Source organism: Lolium perenne, chromosome 6 (assembly GCF_019359855.2).
Source record: "Lolium perenne isolate Kyuss_39 chromosome 6, Kyuss_2.0, whole genome shotgun sequence".
NCBI classification, from domain to species: Eukaryota; Viridiplantae; Streptophyta; class Magnoliopsida; order Poales; family Poaceae; genus Lolium; species Lolium perenne.
The window spans coordinates 253,405,509-253,422,107 of record NC_067249.2 but is presented as its reverse complement, the minus strand read 5'-3'; the positions used below and the strand labels follow the sequence as shown (position 1 = coordinate 253,422,107).

The window sequence follows — 16,599 nt, the reverse complement described above, 5'->3', positions numbered from 1 at the left end:
AAGAAAGTGCAAACACAGAGATCGAAATGTAACTCTGACAGTTACAAAACACTGGTGAAAGCCGCGCTCCTTGCGTCGCTCCCCAGGCGACGCCGGGGGCGGAAACCTCGCGCGCCGCCAGTAGCCTCCCGTCCGGCCGCCGCTTCCGCCGCTGCCGCTGGCCCCTGCGCCGCGGTGGCGGCGGGCCCCATCTCCGAAGGGCGTGGGGGTCTCTCTGCGGGCGGTTGCCGGCCCGTGTGGGGCGTTGCCGGCGAGGGGAGGGGAGGCCGGCGGCGGCTCCGGGGCGCGTCGCGCGCTGCTCTGCAAGGTGGAGGCGTCGTTCTCGCGCCAGCGTGCGGCGGCCGGCGCCGCTGCCGTCTGCCGAGCTCGGCCACGTGGGCTAGATCTGGGCCTTTCGGGCTCGATCCGGCAGCGTGCGCGGGCGGCGGCCCCGGATTTTTCTTCATCTGCGCACGGTCTGGCGGGCTGCGTGCGGCGCTACGGCCGGCGCCGTCCCCGGCGGTTGTGCGCTGCCGGCGGGTGGTGGTCGGCGCCTCGGCTTGCTCCGTTCCCGGTTGGCTGGCGTGAGTCTTCGGCGGCGCGGCTACGGCGTCTTCTCGCCGGCATGCGGCTGCCGGCGGCGGCCTTGGCCCATGGTGGTCCTCTACCACCTCGTTTCCGAGTCGGGGCACGGGTGACGACGATTGGGAGGCCGGGGCGGCGGCCCCGGGAACGCGGTAGCGTTGGTGGGCGGCAGCCGGGTGGTGCCTCGACGCAGAGGTTGCGTGGAGGTCGATGGATATCGGGGATGCCTCGACACGGTGGTCGTGTGGTAGCTGCCCCAGATTCGTCGGCGACCTGGCGACTTTGGTGGGCCACTGCGTGTGGCAGGTTGCCATCGCTGGCACCTGCAGCCATGGTGGAGGTGTGCCATGCATGGCGTTTGGACGGCGGCGCGGCGGCACCGCTCTTCGGGTGGTTGGGGCGCTGTCCGGCGCCCCGCGGCGGGTGGCGAGTCGATATGAGGTGTTCGCTCTGCTGCTGCGCGTGTAGGCCGGAGCGGCGGCTCCGGGACATGGAGGTCTCTGCTACTCTACCCTGGTCGTGCGGGCGGCAGGGCACGACTGCTTGGCGGCCGTAGGGCTTGTCCGGGAGCACCGTGGCATCATGGCACGGTTGGCTTCATGTGGCGGCGATGGCGAGCTGCGACGCGGCACATCTTCTTTGCCTTCATGGATAGGCTTCAACGACTTGGGTTTAGGTGAACTCCGCGTGAAAGCACTGCACCCACTTCGGTTGGTGCCGGCGATGTCGGCGTCCTCGGACGTCGTTCCCCTCGATGGAGGCATTGTCGAGGAGCTCCTTCACCTCCCTCGTCGTGTGAAGTTTCAGACTCTCCGGGTGAAAACCTGAGCTTTGGCTTTCGCTAGAGCGGGCATCGGCCGCGTCTTCGTCGTCTCCCTCTTGGGGGCGATGTCTTGGAGGTCTGGTACTCCGCTAGGCAAGTTTTGGTTTGCTTTGCGTGGCAGCTCCTTTGCCGGCTAGGCGGGTGCGCGGTCTCGGGACCGGTGTGGACGTCGGAGCGGCGGCTCCGAATCTCTTGTGTCTTTGAGTGTCGTCCCTTCTTGCTTGGGCTGAAGGGTCGTCGGCTCGTAGCGTGCGCGGCCTCGGGGTCGGTGTGTTGTGTTTCGGTTGTTTTTCGGTTCTCGCCAGTGTGCGCGGTCTCGGGACCGGTGTGGACGTCGGAGCGGCGGCTCCGGGAGCTTTCTTTGAGTGATGCCTCTTGCTAGGGCGGGAGTGTTGTCGGCTCGTGTGGTGCGCGGCCTCGGGGCCGGTGTGTGGTGTTTGGGTTGTACGGTTTTCGGTCAGTTTTCCTTATAAACTGACTAAATTTCCCTCTTCTTAATGAAAAGGCAGTGCTCCTGCCGGTTGCTCCAAAAAAAAAATGTAACTCTGACACATGAACACCATTGCTCTCCCTTTTTAAAGAACATATTTCTAAGATTTCAAAAAAAAATTGAGCTTAAATCTGCACATACATAGAAATCTTCTAAACGTACTGTAAAAATTTCGGAAGAAAATATGTTGTATTATAAACAATATAAAAAAGAAAAATTTCTGACAAAAATTGTCCCTATACACAGCCATAAGTTTTTTTATCTAAAAAAACAACATAATTTTTACCGAAACTTCGCACAAGTATTAATGACATATATATGTATGTATTTATGGAATTTTTTATTTTTAAAACATAAAAATAAAGTTTTTAAATATTTCAAAAACTGGAAACACTAATGTTCATGTACACCAAATCTTCGTCCCGCAGAGATACACTATTTTATTTTATCTTTTTGGTAAAAATGCATGTATCTCGGAGGCCGGCCTTCAGCCTTGAAAGTCAACGCCATGGCGCTTAGCTTTTCTTTGGATATGCCCGTTCCACTACACCAACCGGTTGGTACCTGGTATTACCTGTATACCCTTACCTATATCTCCAATCCAAACTGTCGAACTCTCTGGACAGTGGACACACCTACACCACTTCTAGCCAAGGCTACCTTCGCGTGGTTTCGTGTAATTTCTCAGGAGTACAAGGATGTCCTCGAGAGCACTGCCCCGCCTCTTGCTCAAACACATGAAAGTATAATTGTGCACTGATAGATACTGTCAAGAAACAGACGATGGGTCCGTGTCACGATCATACAGATCAGGGAGACGATGACTTCTCGGACTACTGATGATCCGGACAGAATGGACGGCTACCTTCCAACGGAGTGCATTCATCAGAGACGCATCAACTTGCAGCTGCACGCACGTTTGCTTTTGTTCACTTAATATTCAGTTAACGTCCCTGAACATGCAGATTCCCAGGTAGCACCAGTTCACACTTCACACGCCTGCACTCGCATCGCATCTCGCATGCGGTCAACGCAAAAAAAAATCCACCTAATTTGCACGCCTCCGCGGCGCAAGGTTTAATTTCCAGTGGCCTCAGTTAATTACCGACCACTGGAACAATCACAGTATACAGAGAACACCGGGTTGATATTTTATGCTCTAGCTTAACTTTCCGAGACACAACGCAGAGTATATATGCGCGGTTGTCGTCCAATTGGTCGTAGAGCTCACGCAGTCGCGGACGATCAAGAGATTTTGGTGAGGTGCCGTGCGGGTCCGGGCGACGGCACCGAATCGAAATACCCTTCTCCTCACCCCTCCTCTTCAATCAACTCCCAAAAGCTTGTGATGGCGATAGGTTCTTGGATGGCGACCTCAGAAATTCAATCAGGGCCAGCCAGAAGATATATCGGGGAGATAGCGATTCAGAGGGAGTAGAAATATATTTATTCCAAGGAGTATTGTAACTTTTACCCCTAGAGGTAGCTTGCTCACCAATAATGTCGAGTTGTGGATGATTCACCAGGCACCGGAGGCAGTGAGATCATGGCTGGGGGCCAAGGAAAATGCATACAGCTTTGACGCCTTTTTTAACCTTTTCCGGGGAGAGAAATCTAACTATGCTTTTTGGCTGAATTCTTTTTTTGGGTGCTCCGTCCTGTGTGGATAGGAAGGGAACTTGCTGTCCGGTTCGAGTTCTAAATGGTCCTTTTCTAAACTTTAGAGCATGTCTAACAGGTTCCGTATTTTTTCGCCCCTTAAAACGCGAGTAGAGGGCCCTGTATTCACTTTTCGCCGGCCGAAAACTCGGACGAGCTAGCAGACCCCGTATCCCACCCCGTAAAACAGAATACAACCCCTCAAAACAGGGTTTTTTGACAAATTGCATATTAGAACCAACACACCATTCACATAAAATAAATGTTTTACATCACACAATAATCGTCTTAATTATTACAATAATATTTTTCGGAAATGTCAACAAATGTTCTAATGGAAGAATTAAACAAATAACAAATGTTTCACACATACAACAAATAGGAAATGAATGTTTCACACATACAACAATGGGAAATGAATGTAATAAATCATTGGCCATGCAACTGCCAATGGTGTTCAATCAAATCTTGGGTGAGCTGGTGATGAGTCTCGGTATTTTCAATGCCTCGATGAGCTGCAAGAGAAGCTTCAAGCCGATCAGGGTTCCTCTCGGGCTGCACTCGGGTGCCAACATTGTCATAGAAACATGGCAAGTTTAAACCTCTTTCATCTTCAATGATCATGTTGTGAAGAATCACACAACATGTCATGACATCAACAAGAGTTTCCTTGTCCCAAAACCTAGCAGGACCCCTGACAATTGCAAACCTTGCTTGCAGGACACCAAAAGCTCTCTCAATATCCTTGCGGCATGCCTCTTGATTTCTGGTGAAGCAAGCTTCCTTTCTTGTCAAAGGCCTGTCCTTTTTCTCTTTTATGGACTTGACAAGGGTTGCATAGTTAGGGTAAATACCATCTGTGAGATAGTACCCCATGGTGTACTCATTGTTCATAACTTTGTAGTTACAAGGTGGAGCATCACCCTTAACTAGTCTTGCAAACAAAGGGGATCTATTCAAGATGTTGATGTCGTTGAGTGTCCCCGGCAATCCAAAAAAAGCATGCCAAATCCATAAGTCTTGAGAGGCCACAGCTTCAAGAACAATGGTAGCATCACGGCTTTTGCCACAATACATGCCATGCCATGCTTTTGGACAATTTTTCCATGTCCAATGCATGCAATCCAAACTACCAAGCATCCCCGGCCACCCCCTCTTTTCATTGATCTCCATGAGCCTTTTTGTATCATCCTCATTTGGAGCTCGGAGATACTTCTCTCCATACAACTTGATCACCATCTTGGCAAACATACGCACGCAATCCGTGGTTGTTTGCACACCAATGCGAAGGTACTCATCGGTATAATCTGCTGGTATACCGTATGCAATAACCCTCATGGCGGCAGAAATTTTTTGGTATGGGCTAAATCCCATGACTTGGGCAGCATTTCTTCTTTGCTTGAAATAATCGCAATTTGCCTCGCAATCTTTGACGATTTTCTCGAACAAAGTCCTACGCATTCGGTACCGTCTACGGAAGAGGCGGGGAGGATAGGTCGGTACCTCGGCGAAATAATCTTGCATCATTGCTCGTGGCGAGCGCGCGGTTCCGCGGAATGCACATACGCCCCATCACGGATCCTTTCCGCTGATCCAGCAGCTTCATGCGGTCCTCCGTTTGCTTCAAGCCGAACAGGAGCAGCATCATCTCCGTCTCATCGTCGTTGAGCAGCTCGTCGATATCCGAATCGTCGGAATCCGACGATGACCAATCGGTGGACGTCGCGTCCAAATCCGCCATGTGCACATCCTCCGAAGCCATCTACCACGGTGTACCATACATCAGCCCCAAATCCGACCAATTTACCGGCGGCAACGAAGAAGAACGCGGCGGAATACTCACCGGCGGAGAAGACCACGGCGGGAGGGCGGGCGGCGCGCGCGGAGGGACGCGGAACTTCGGCGGGGGTGCGGCGGAGGTGCGGCGGGCGTCGACGAACCTCGGCGAGGCTGGGCGGACGGCGGAGGGGCACGGATCCGACGGATTGCGGCGGCGGCGCGCGGGTGGCGGCGGCGGCGCGCGGGGGAAAACGGGTGGGGGGAACTGAAATGTCCGCGCGCGCTTTCGGAATTGGGATACTGGCTTCGCCCCTATCCCCGCTCCCACCCCGCACAAGTAGGGGGCGAGGACCCGCCCCGTACTCGAAAACAGCAAAAAACGATTCGGGGGCCGTTTTTACGGGGCGTGCTAGACGGCCGGGTAGAGCCGAAACCCTCAAATCGGCGGTTATTATACGGGTTTGCCCCTTTTACGGGGTCTGTTAGACCTGCTCTTAGATCAGTTTTGCCTCCTCTCAGAACTTTTAAAATTTTATGGCCCTTTTTTGATTGCGCTATGATGGGCGGCTTAACTGAAGTACATCACATGCCAATTTGGCTGGCTAGACTAAAATAACTTAGCCTTTCTTCGGTGCTAAAACAGTTAGATCATGCCATTTAGGTAGGCTAGTTTGTAAAGATCTTGGACCCTCTGAGAATGTTTTCGGGCCCTTTGGTAAATATAAACAAGTAGGTCACACTATGTGTATGGCTAGGTTCAAATGACTTAGTCATTTTTAGCACATATTTTAAGCAAACTTGCTAACTGAAGTGCCGGGACCTCGACTTCAGTTCATCCATCTTGCATGTCGAAACTAAACAAAGTTTCTGGAGGTGCTAAAAATTATCTGAAGTTTGAAAATGGCCATTTAGGATAAAGAAACTCGTCTCGTTCTACCATTGAATTCGGAGGTGCTTATTTGGTGGGATTGTAGAGGATTCTCTGCAATAGGACAGTAAAAAGACCACACTCAAGTTTGTCAGCGGTACTTCTTCGTCGTGTCAAGGTCTCGGCGTCGAGCGGCCTTTCACCTACATTGGGTGGCACCGAATCGAAATACCCTTCTCCTCCACCCCTCCTCTTCAATCAACTCCCAAAAGCTTGCGATTGCGATAGGTTCTCGGATGGCGACCTCAGAAATTCAATTAGGACCAGCCAGAAGATATATCGGCGAGATAGCGATTCAGAGGGAGTATGAATATATTTATTCCAAGGAATAGTGTAACTTTTACCCCTAGGTAGCTTGCTCACCAATTATGCCGAGTCGTGGATGATTCACCAGGCACCGGAGGTAGTGAGATCATCATGGCTGGCGATGATGATTGGGCCAAGGAAAAAATGCTTACACCTTTGACGCCTTTTCTGACCTTTTCCGGGAAAAGAAATATATGCTCTTTGACCCCCTTTCATTCGGTGCTCCGTCCACTGTGGATAGGAAGAAATCTTGCTGCCTGGTTGTGCCATGGAATTCGGAAGTCATTCTTTGGTGGGAGGGATTGTAGAGGAAGTTCTGCAACCTCACAGTGAAGTAAAATAGATCACGCTCCTGCTTGTCATTCCGGTGTACAATTCCCACCCGAATGGTGATATTTCCTTGGCTCAGCCGCCGTATCTAAGCTACGATTGAACCTTTTTCATGTCTTGTTAGATTAGCTAAACCTTTCTTGTTAAAAATAAAGTCACTGCACTAACAATCTTGTGACGTTGCTATCCATTAGCATCTCCAACCGCTTTTCCATATTGAATTACTAAAAATGGCTATAGAAAGGGAAGATAGATGCAATCCACACAAGTTTCTGTTTTTTTTTTTTGCCCTTGTATAATAGCCATTCTAAAACTAGAGACCGAAACAAATCTACAATAGGACCCACATGTCAGTTGGTCATCCTTTCCCCTCTTTTTTTTTCTCCTATCTTCGTCCCCATGACTATCAATGCGAGGGTGGGAGACCATGGGCGTGTGGGAGACAGCGGGGAGCCGTGCTGGCCAGAGCACTGCGCTCGCCTGCTTGGTGCGCCCGTCCGGCCATTAGGAGCATCCCACATGGGAGGTGGCGGAAGAGGTCAATCACTACCGGAATCGACACAATTCCAAGGCCGACGGTGATCGATCATGCCACTTCATGGGATCAGTGGCGCGATGCGTCATGGGCTTGGGAGGTGGCGGAGGTGTAGCCACGGAACAAGCTAGCTCGGGCGACACGGCTCTAGACGGGCGGCCTAGATTTGGTGGCGAGGAACCTCGCACCGGCGAGGAAACAAGGGGTGGGGTAGCGGAGAAGCTCTAGGAAGGAGGGGCGGTCGACTGATAGAATAGTGTCGGGAAGGGGGTAGGGTGGTGGCCGATGGAGAAGAGTGCGCTCGGGAAATTTCCATGTGTGAGGGTTTGGCCTCTGTGGGTTATACAAAGTGGCAAGATACTTTGCAAATATGAAAAGTGGAGGGTGGCAGAAGTTTTGCGAAGCTTTGTAACCCTCCGTTTATTAATAGATGCTGGGAGGTTCATTTAAATTTGAATGTATCTATGTATAAAAACGTGTCTAGATATATTTAAATTTAGATAAAATTTCGACATCTAAAAATGGACAGAGGTATAATTTTGGATGGAGGCCACTTGTTGGAGCTACATTTGAGTCACGAATTACTTAAAAAACAGTTTTAACAAATTAAAGGGAAATATAACAACGCCGTTGGAGACGCTAACACTTCAACCGTGGTGCTTACTGCTCACTCCTCCTACCTGGTGGTACCGTTCTCCTGAAAGGAAAAAATAATAAAAGATTGTTAAGTTTCAGCTAGTTCAGACGTAGCTTATGTCTTAGTCACGTGCTCCAGCGTTGAATTTTTTTTCTTCTTGAAAATTCGTGTTGCTGCTGTTTGTACTTTATTTAGACCTGCATTAAAACACGCTGATGTAATTTGACTGAGATATAAGTTACGGTCGATTGAGATTTAGAGACCCAGAAAATAATATTTGGACAAGTATTAAATATGCGATGAAAGCCCATATTGTACACGGCCTGGCCCAGATGAGCGCCTATACCCAGCCCACATGGGTATCTTCTCCACCACCACAACGACGACGAGACGACGAGGGTTTTGTCCTGGAGCTCGCCGCCGAGTGCTCCTGAGTCCCGCCTGCCGCCTGCCTCCACGCTCCCGAAGCCGCCGTTTCCGCTCTGGGAATCCTTCCCGAAGCCGGCTCTACTGCTCGGCCATTCCCTCTGAGGTACGGATTTGGTCCGACTTCTTTCCCCTTTTCAGCGACCCTGATTAATTGTGCAGCACGAGAGAGGCTAGTGCCAGGGTGAACTCGATTGTTGCAGTTAGCGCTGTCGATTCCCGTCGTCTAGTGTCTAGGTGGAATCGGATTTCTGCAATTGGTCTTATGTTAGTTCCGTAATGGTGTGCCAAGGTCCACCTGAGTGTCGCTGCTTGTTCTCATGTTCTGTTAGTGCCACTGGCTATTATGTGTGAACCTTGATAGAATCTCTACTAAATGCAACTGGGTATACTACTAGTTTGTTTCAGTTCGTAGCACATGCTCTGGAGCGTCTAGAGGCCATCACATGCTGTTATCTTCATGTGGCTGACTGGCTGGTTAGGTAATTCGACCCGTAACTTCAGTTCAGTTCAGCTCGGAAGGGGAATGTTTGTAGATTTTACCCTCAGCCAACCCCCCCCCCCCCCCCCCTAGTTGCAGCAATTTGATATTATTAGGTTGTTAGTTTGGTATATTTTTTGGTCTCAACTATGTTTTCTTCCAGGATTGAGATGCAAACACAATGCTGCGTAAATTAGCCTTTGTAGTGAAAAAGAATTAGTCCAGCAGGGGAGGATCTTAGTCGAGTTTTATCAATTTATTATGGAAAAATGCGAGGTACGAGCGCTGTTGATAGGATTGAACCCTAGTTCGCAGTGACACACACACCACAATACCGTACCACTATCCTAAGACACATTTCTCAGTTTGGGTATGTTGTGAAGATTAGACTTTGTTTCAAGGCTACTGCGCACAAAATCTTTCAGAAGATATACATAAATTCTAGCTTCACCCATGTTTCCTTCTACATGAGTTTTGTAACTCCTATTTGGTTACCTTCATTTTCTCCATTCTCACCATAAGATTTCAATTTCAGTGCCCTGCCTTCCCAAGTCATGAAATGCATGATGGAGGATCTCCCAGAGCCACTGCTTGGAGAGGTCGTCAAGAGGATTACCAGGGCAAGTGATCGTAAATCTCTTTCCCTCGTGTCGAAGCAGCTCTACACTCTTGAAGCTGAGCATAGGGATGCTATCCGCGTTGGCTGTGGACTTGGCCCTGCAACACAAGCTTTGAAATCACTCTTCTCCCGATTCCCAAATCTGTGCAAGGTGGAGATCAACTACTCTGGTTGGACGTCCAGCCATGGGGAGCAGTTGAACAAACATGGGATCCATGTGTTATCATCTCACTGTCCCCTCCTATCTGATCTCACCTTAAGCTTTTGCTCAAACATTGGCGACTCTGGTCTAGCTTATCTGTCCTGTTGCACAAAGCTGAGGTCCCTCAGGTTTATCAGCACACCCAAAATTAGTTGGCGTGGTCTTTCTTTAGTGGCTGTTGGTTGCAAACTTCTTTCTGCTCTCCACCTTGTCGACTGTATGGCAATATCCATCAAGGAGTGGCTAGTGTACCTTGGTATACATGGATCATTGGAAGAACTAGTGGTGAAGGATTGCAAAGAAATCAGCCAGTATGACCTCCTAAAGTTTGGTCCAGGATGGGCAAAGCTTCAAAAGTTTGAGTTCGAAATTAATGGACATTACTGGTTGACTGCACCCAGTGACCCCTCCTACGTGGCTGGCTACCCATATAGTTATGACATCTGCTGTGACAATTTGAAGGATCTTAGGCTTGCTCATACTGTAACTGATAAAGAAATTGGTCTTCGTTACCTCCTGGGCAAGTGCAAAGCATTGGAGACACTTTGCCTGGAGTATGTTTTCGGCCTAGATGAGAATGAGATGATTGCACTATTCCAGAGCTGTGGCAACCTTAAAAGCATCTCACTTCGGCTCATGCCATTGCATTTTTATTATGAGCATGATCATGATTTTAGGACAGCACTGACCGATGACAGCCTTAAGGCTCTAGCTCTTAGCTGCCCTATGCTTCAGGTTGTTGAGTTCACCTTCACATATTGCTCTCCCGATTACCCAACTGAAATAGGCTTCACACAAAATGGTATAGTGACCCTCATTCAATCTTGTCCAATCCGTGCCCTTGTGCTAAATGGTGCAAATATTTTCTATGACTCTGGGATGAAGGGGCTCTCAATCTCTCAGTCTCTAGAGACACTCGAGCTCGTGGATTGCAGGTCTATAACTGATGCTGGGTTGGATTTCATTATTCAGGCTCCTTGCTTGAGTAATCTCACACTACGCAAATGCATGCGTGTGACAGATAAAGGAATAGCTGCACTGGCACGTTCCGGGAAGTTGGAGTCGCTGACCGTTATAGGGTGCCGGCAGATATCTCAGGAGCGCGTACTCGGTGCTGCCAAATCAGTTCACTACTCTGCAGAGGTTGAAAGCCATGACAGTCTGAAGGGAATGAAGACGCAGCGGAAGTGATTTTGATGTTTCTTGTGACTAGCTTCAATGCCTCAGAGATCTTACAGTTTTCAGTACCTCAGGAATTCGTTTGAATTGAAGTAGTAGTGTATCACTTTTATCGTTACCTAGCTTGTTGCCTATAGCTTCCTGCAAAATAATGTCTGTGTCGTTGATTCTGAATCACCGTTCACCATGTAACAGTGAGGTCGTGGTGATGATGATTGGGCCAAGGAAATGCAACTTTGACGCCTTTTTTTAACCTTGTATGGGAAAAAATAGTATGCTATTTGACTATTTTCTATGAGCTCTGTCCTTGTGTGGATAGAAAGAATACTTGCTTTTTCTACTCTGGAATTAGTGCTTTTTTAGTAGGGTGTAGAAAACAGTACACTTCCTTTTGTCACTGTGGTGTGCGATTCTGGCCCAAATGATTGTATTTCTTGGCTCTGCATATCTGAGCTATGATTTTACTTTTTTCATGTGAAATAAAGGTGCTGCACTGCACTGGCAATCTTGCAGTGCTGTGCTGCCTAATCAGTTCACTACCGTGCAAAGATTGAAACCCACGGGAGTCTGAATGGGGTCAAGATGAATCAGTATTGGAAGTAATCTTTGACATTTTATTTTGACCAGCTTCAATGCCTCGGAGATTCTTATGTGTTGTCAGGCTTCTATAATGCCTTTTGCGGAGACTCTTTTCCTGTACAGCTGTGTGGTTTTTTAGATTTCGAAGTAACAATAGGTTATACTCCTTGCTTGTGAAATAACATTGTGCATAGGGTGCCCACATGTGCAGTTCCCATTGAGTGAGTGCATCATGTGTAGAAGAAGTGTGCTACATATGATCGGCGTTTATGTTACTGTAGATCTCCTTTACATAGGAATTTTCTGAGCATTTCCTCTTTTACTACTATAATACTTGCAGACCATTGACTCTGCAGAAATTAGACGAAAGTTCATTATAACTGATCCATTAGTAGAAAGCACATTTTACGGATATAAAATTGCCATCCTTACATGGAGCAGTGACGGAGAGACCATCCCGAAGACATGCGCATATTCTGGGAGCAAAAGAAGATGGAGAGGAGAGAGGCGAGGGCGGAAAAGAGGCAGAGGATCGAAGGCCGCCATTGAAGAGGATTACACCAAAGGAGAGGTGTCGACGCTCAACCCCGACTCCAACTAGTGGATGGACATCATCTGAACTACCGCTTCATAGGACATCGACAACAATGATGAATATAGCGACTGAGATTAGTATGTATGTGTCTACTAACAGTGTCTAGTTCGTGTGTCTATCTACGTTCGTGTTCTATCTACTGTCTAGCTCGTGTGTCTATCTACTCCCTCCGTTCCTTTTTAATTGACTCGGATTTAGTACAAATTTGTACTAAATTCGAGTCAATTAAAAAAGAACGGAGGGAGTATATGTTTCCGAATGACTGCTCATTACGTGTGTGTCTAGTTATTAATTCAGTGTCTAGCGTGTGTGTTTGATTCTTTAAGTGTCTTGTTCATGCACGTGTGTGTCTAAGTTTCCCTTTCCTACTCACCAAAAATTTCAGACTTGGAATACAACTGTTCCTCTTAAAAGGTCTTCACAAAATGAACTACCACCGAATAGAATTATATGGCTTCTAGGGAAAAAGAGCTAGTATTACCCTTCGGATAGGCATAGTTTGTCGGAACGATACTAGGCACGTGCGTATGTCTTAGAGCATCTCCACTCGTCTCCCCGACGAGGCCTCCGAACGACGTTTTTATCCATCCGGACGGCGAAATTCGGCCCAGTCGCGTCCCCGGTTCCTCGTTTTCGTCCGGATTTGGGCCTAAATTCATCCGGCGATCCCACGCCATCCCCGGCCCCCCGGGGAGCTCTCGGGGACTCCGGACGAAACAAAAGCGCGCGAAACGGCGAGGAAACTTCCCGCGCGTCTGGTGGCCCCAACTTGTCGGCGAGAGACACCGATCGTCGTCCTCATCGCATCGTCTTCCGCGCGCTGTAAAAGCCTGCCGCCGGTCAGCATTCGCCGGCCGCGTAGCTTCCACGCGGCGAGTTAATGCCGTCGCCTCGGTATCACGCGCGCCTACCTCTATTTATCGCTGAACTACCGCGTCTGCCCTGCATTCACCTCACTCTCCTTCCACCAAATCTTCCCCGAACTCGAGCAATGGCGAACGACGGTGCGGCCAACAACGGCTTCGGCCGGCGCTCTCTCCACCAATGGGAGGGACGGCTCCTCCACGCGGCGGGCTACCCGGCGCCGCCGGACTTCCGCGCACCGGGGGCATGGAGGCTGAGCGCAGGCGGCGTGCCGATCCCGCTGCCGCCAACGGGCGGTGCCTTACTCGAAGCGGCGATCGACGAGGTGCTCGTCACTCTCAGTGACGAGCAGCGCGCGGATCCGCGTTTCTTCCCCGACAACCACGAGTCGTGGATCGCCTTCTTCCGGCGGAGGTATGAACGGGAACTGGCGTCCTACGACGGCCCTCCTCCTCCTCCGGCAAGGAACAACGCCGCCGGCCGCAAACGATGGTGGAGCGCGCCTGGCCGCACCCTCGAGAACGTGCTCGCGCACATCGAGGATGGAAACTCCCCCGTCCTGGGGATGCCACCGCCGGTGGCGGCTACCGTGTCGCGCCGGCACGGTGGTTCGTGGATGCCGAGGAGGATGGCGCCGTCCTCCTCCTCGTCTGGCTCGCGGTCGGCATCCAGATCCGGCGGGTCGACGCCGGCCACCGTGAAGCAGGAATGGGCGGCTCCTTCGACCATCAAGAAGGAACCGTCGTCGCCACCGCCGAGCAGACGGCGCAGTAGCGGCACCCTCGTCATCCGCGACCAGCCGTCCTCTCCGCAAAGCGGGCGGAAGAGGAAGACGTCGAAGAAGGAGGACGCCGCAAACCAGCTCGCCGAGGAGGAGGCGAGGCGCGCGGAGGACGCCGCGGTGGCGGAGGCGATCGCCAGGTCGCTGAAGGACCTGGTGCCCGCCTACAACACCCTCCCCGAAGACGCCGCACTAGAGTGGTCCAGGCGGGACTGGGAGCGCGAGGAGGCGGAGCAGCAACGGCGGCTGCTGGATCTGGCTGCTGCGCGTCAACGCGCCGCCCGCGCCGCCACACCATCTGCCGCTAGGAACACCGCGCCCAGAGAGGTGGTCAAGGTTGAGGACAGCAGCGATGACGACATGTACCGTCCGTCGCCGCCACGCACCGGCGACGCTGGCCAGGGCACGAGCCGCTGGTACGAGGCTCCGCCGCCCCAGAACAACGCCGACTCCAGCGACGACGACGACGGCGGCGACTACATGTCGTTCTACCGCCATTTCGGCATGTAGTAGGCCGTTCTTTAGTTTAAATTTTAGTTTGCCAATCGCCGAATTCAAATATATGTTTGAATTCGGCCTACTTATGTACGACCTCTATATGTTAAATATCATTAAATTTTGCTTATGTTTGAACGAACTCGCCAATTTTGTTTGAATTCGCCGAAGTCCGTTACATCCATCCTGGGCTCGCGGCTGGGAAATTGGGCCTCCCCAGGCCAAATTTTCCTCCAATCCGGACGACAATATCGCCGGATTTGGGTGTGGGGAGCCCAAACGGCTGGAGATGCTCTTAGGACGGGAAGCAACCCCGTATAAAGTGTTTCCTTTTACATGCCACAAAAAAAGCCACTTTCCATTTGTTGGATAATTAGGCACAATTTCCATGATTAATTCCAGAATATAAAACATGATGGCAGCAACTACTAACATGTGAAACTCAAACATACTAGATGCATTAATCAATATGAGTAGTAGCAGCGCAAACGGTAAAGCATCCATCGCTAAACAGATCGAGATATGTCGCACGTACCGATCTGGTGGAGGTGGCGGTGGAGGTGTAGCAGATGATGTCGCAGCAGTAACGTTGTTGATGACAACGTTGTTGACGACGGGGACGACGGGTCGAAGTAGATGGCGCTGAAGACGACGGTAGGCAGCACCGCCCGACTTGGACGGAAGGCGACCCGTGATGAAGAGCTTGAGCAGTCGCGCAGAGCGCTTCCCAAAAACCTAATTCGCCCTCTCCCGTACAGGATCGCAAGGACGAGCGGTTCCGGAGACCTGCTCTCCCGTTCGCCGATGCACGTCGGTTCGCGGGATGGAGTAGGCTACGATGGCGGTGCAAGAAGAGAGAGGTGGAAACCCTAACTCGTGTATTGGATGATATTTCTGCGGTAGCCGGGCAGGAGATTATATAGGCTCGGGAAACCCTAGGCAACGTGGGCCACGTCCACGTCGCACGAACGTTTCGAGTCGGTTACAGATAGCCCACGATTCGGGAGCGACCCGAACCGACTAACTGCGACGCGTCCGTCTAGGTCTCTGTTCGTTTTCCTGAGCTGCAAAAAGTAAGGAAAGTCTCGGCTCGAGGCTCAATCCACTCACCACGAGCGCGGCGCGCGTCGTGACGTGTCGAGTCGAGTCGAGTCGAGCGAGCGAGGAGGAGGAGGAGCGCGCGTGTAGCACTCCTATTCTCACTCACTTACTAGTGGTGGAACAACCTACCTTATAAGGTGGTCTAACTTCCTCCCAACTTTCCATGTGGGACTAAACTTCCCACCTCTTGCCACTCCCTAGTGAGCTGCCACCAACTTGGGCTCAAACTCATAAGGCTGCCACTATGTGGGCTTTGAGATTTATAGGAAAACTGAAATCTAATTTGGGCCACTAAAAGTGGGCCCAATATTTCAACAATCCCCCACCAGATCTCAAATCCCCATTTAGAGATTTACCAATACTCACTGCTTGTTTATATACCAGTGTTTCAGCGGAGACTGTTAAGTTGAACTTCCGCCTAGAACCTTAAGCTACATCCACTCACACTTGAACAATGGACTAAGCCTTGAATTGCAAGTTTTGCGTGAACAGGGTTTCACTCAAAGTCATGACCAGTACATGGCTGCCAGTAGCCTACCCCGCTGGTGAAGCATATGCGTCATACTTCATGGTCTCTTCATGAGTTTACTAGAGATCACCCAAATCTCATAGATTGCGACGTTTAACAATCGGACTCATATAGGTGTGTTATTTCAAGAATGCTCTGTAGGACAACATCTTTGCTAAAATAGCCAACATAAACACATTAAGGCTTGTTGCCAACCTGCCTTACAGCAACTGAGAGTTGTGCATCTTCACATAGAGAGGGTTACATAATACTCTCCTCAATTAAACCACTAGTTTATTCTTCCCAGGTCCTAATTCACGGGATCTCCGATCACAAAGGTTGGGTTACCACTATGGTGTAACATCAACGGGTCTCAAACCCATCTCCCTCGATGCACTTTCTATCACATTACGTGATAGTCCCTTTGTAAAGGGATCTGCCAGGTTTTTGTCTGTTTGAATATATGTAACAGTTATTACTCCGGAGTTTCGCAATTTCCTGACAGACTTCAAACGTCTCTTGACGTGTCTTGATGACTTCGCGTTATCCTTAGAATTGTTCACTTTGACAATTACAGTTTGATTGTCACAATTCAAAAGGATTGCCGGAACAGGTTTTTCAACCACAGGCAAGTCCATCAAGAGCTCACGCAACCATTCTGATTCAACAGTGGTTGTGTCTAAAGCAGTAAGTTCTGCTTCCATAGTTGACCTCGTCA

General features: G+C 50.3%; 1 protein-coding gene across 1 annotated transcript; it reads left to right on the top strand.

Moving 5' to 3' along the window:
- Positions 1 to 8,437: 8,437 nt before the first annotated feature.
- Positions 8,438 to 11,403, top strand: LOC127305189 (F-box/LRR-repeat protein 14-like). Its single transcript, XM_051335573.1, has 2 exons — positions 8,438 to 8,583; positions 9,494 to 11,403. Exon 2 carries the CDS (start codon positions 9,513 to 9,515, stop codon positions 10,968 to 10,970), a length of 1,458 nt encoding a protein of 485 aa, XP_051191533.1. The 5' UTR covers positions 8,438 to 8,583; positions 9,494 to 9,512; the 3' UTR covers positions 10,971 to 11,403.
- The last annotated feature ends 5,196 nt before the right edge of the window (positions 11,404 to 16,599 follow it).

What these genes read in the sequence shown, in the direction of transcription:
- LOC127305189 (XM_051335573.1), top strand. Translation starts at nt 9,513, where the DNA reads ATGAAATGCATGATGGAGGATCTCCCAGAGCCACTGCTTGGAGAGGTC.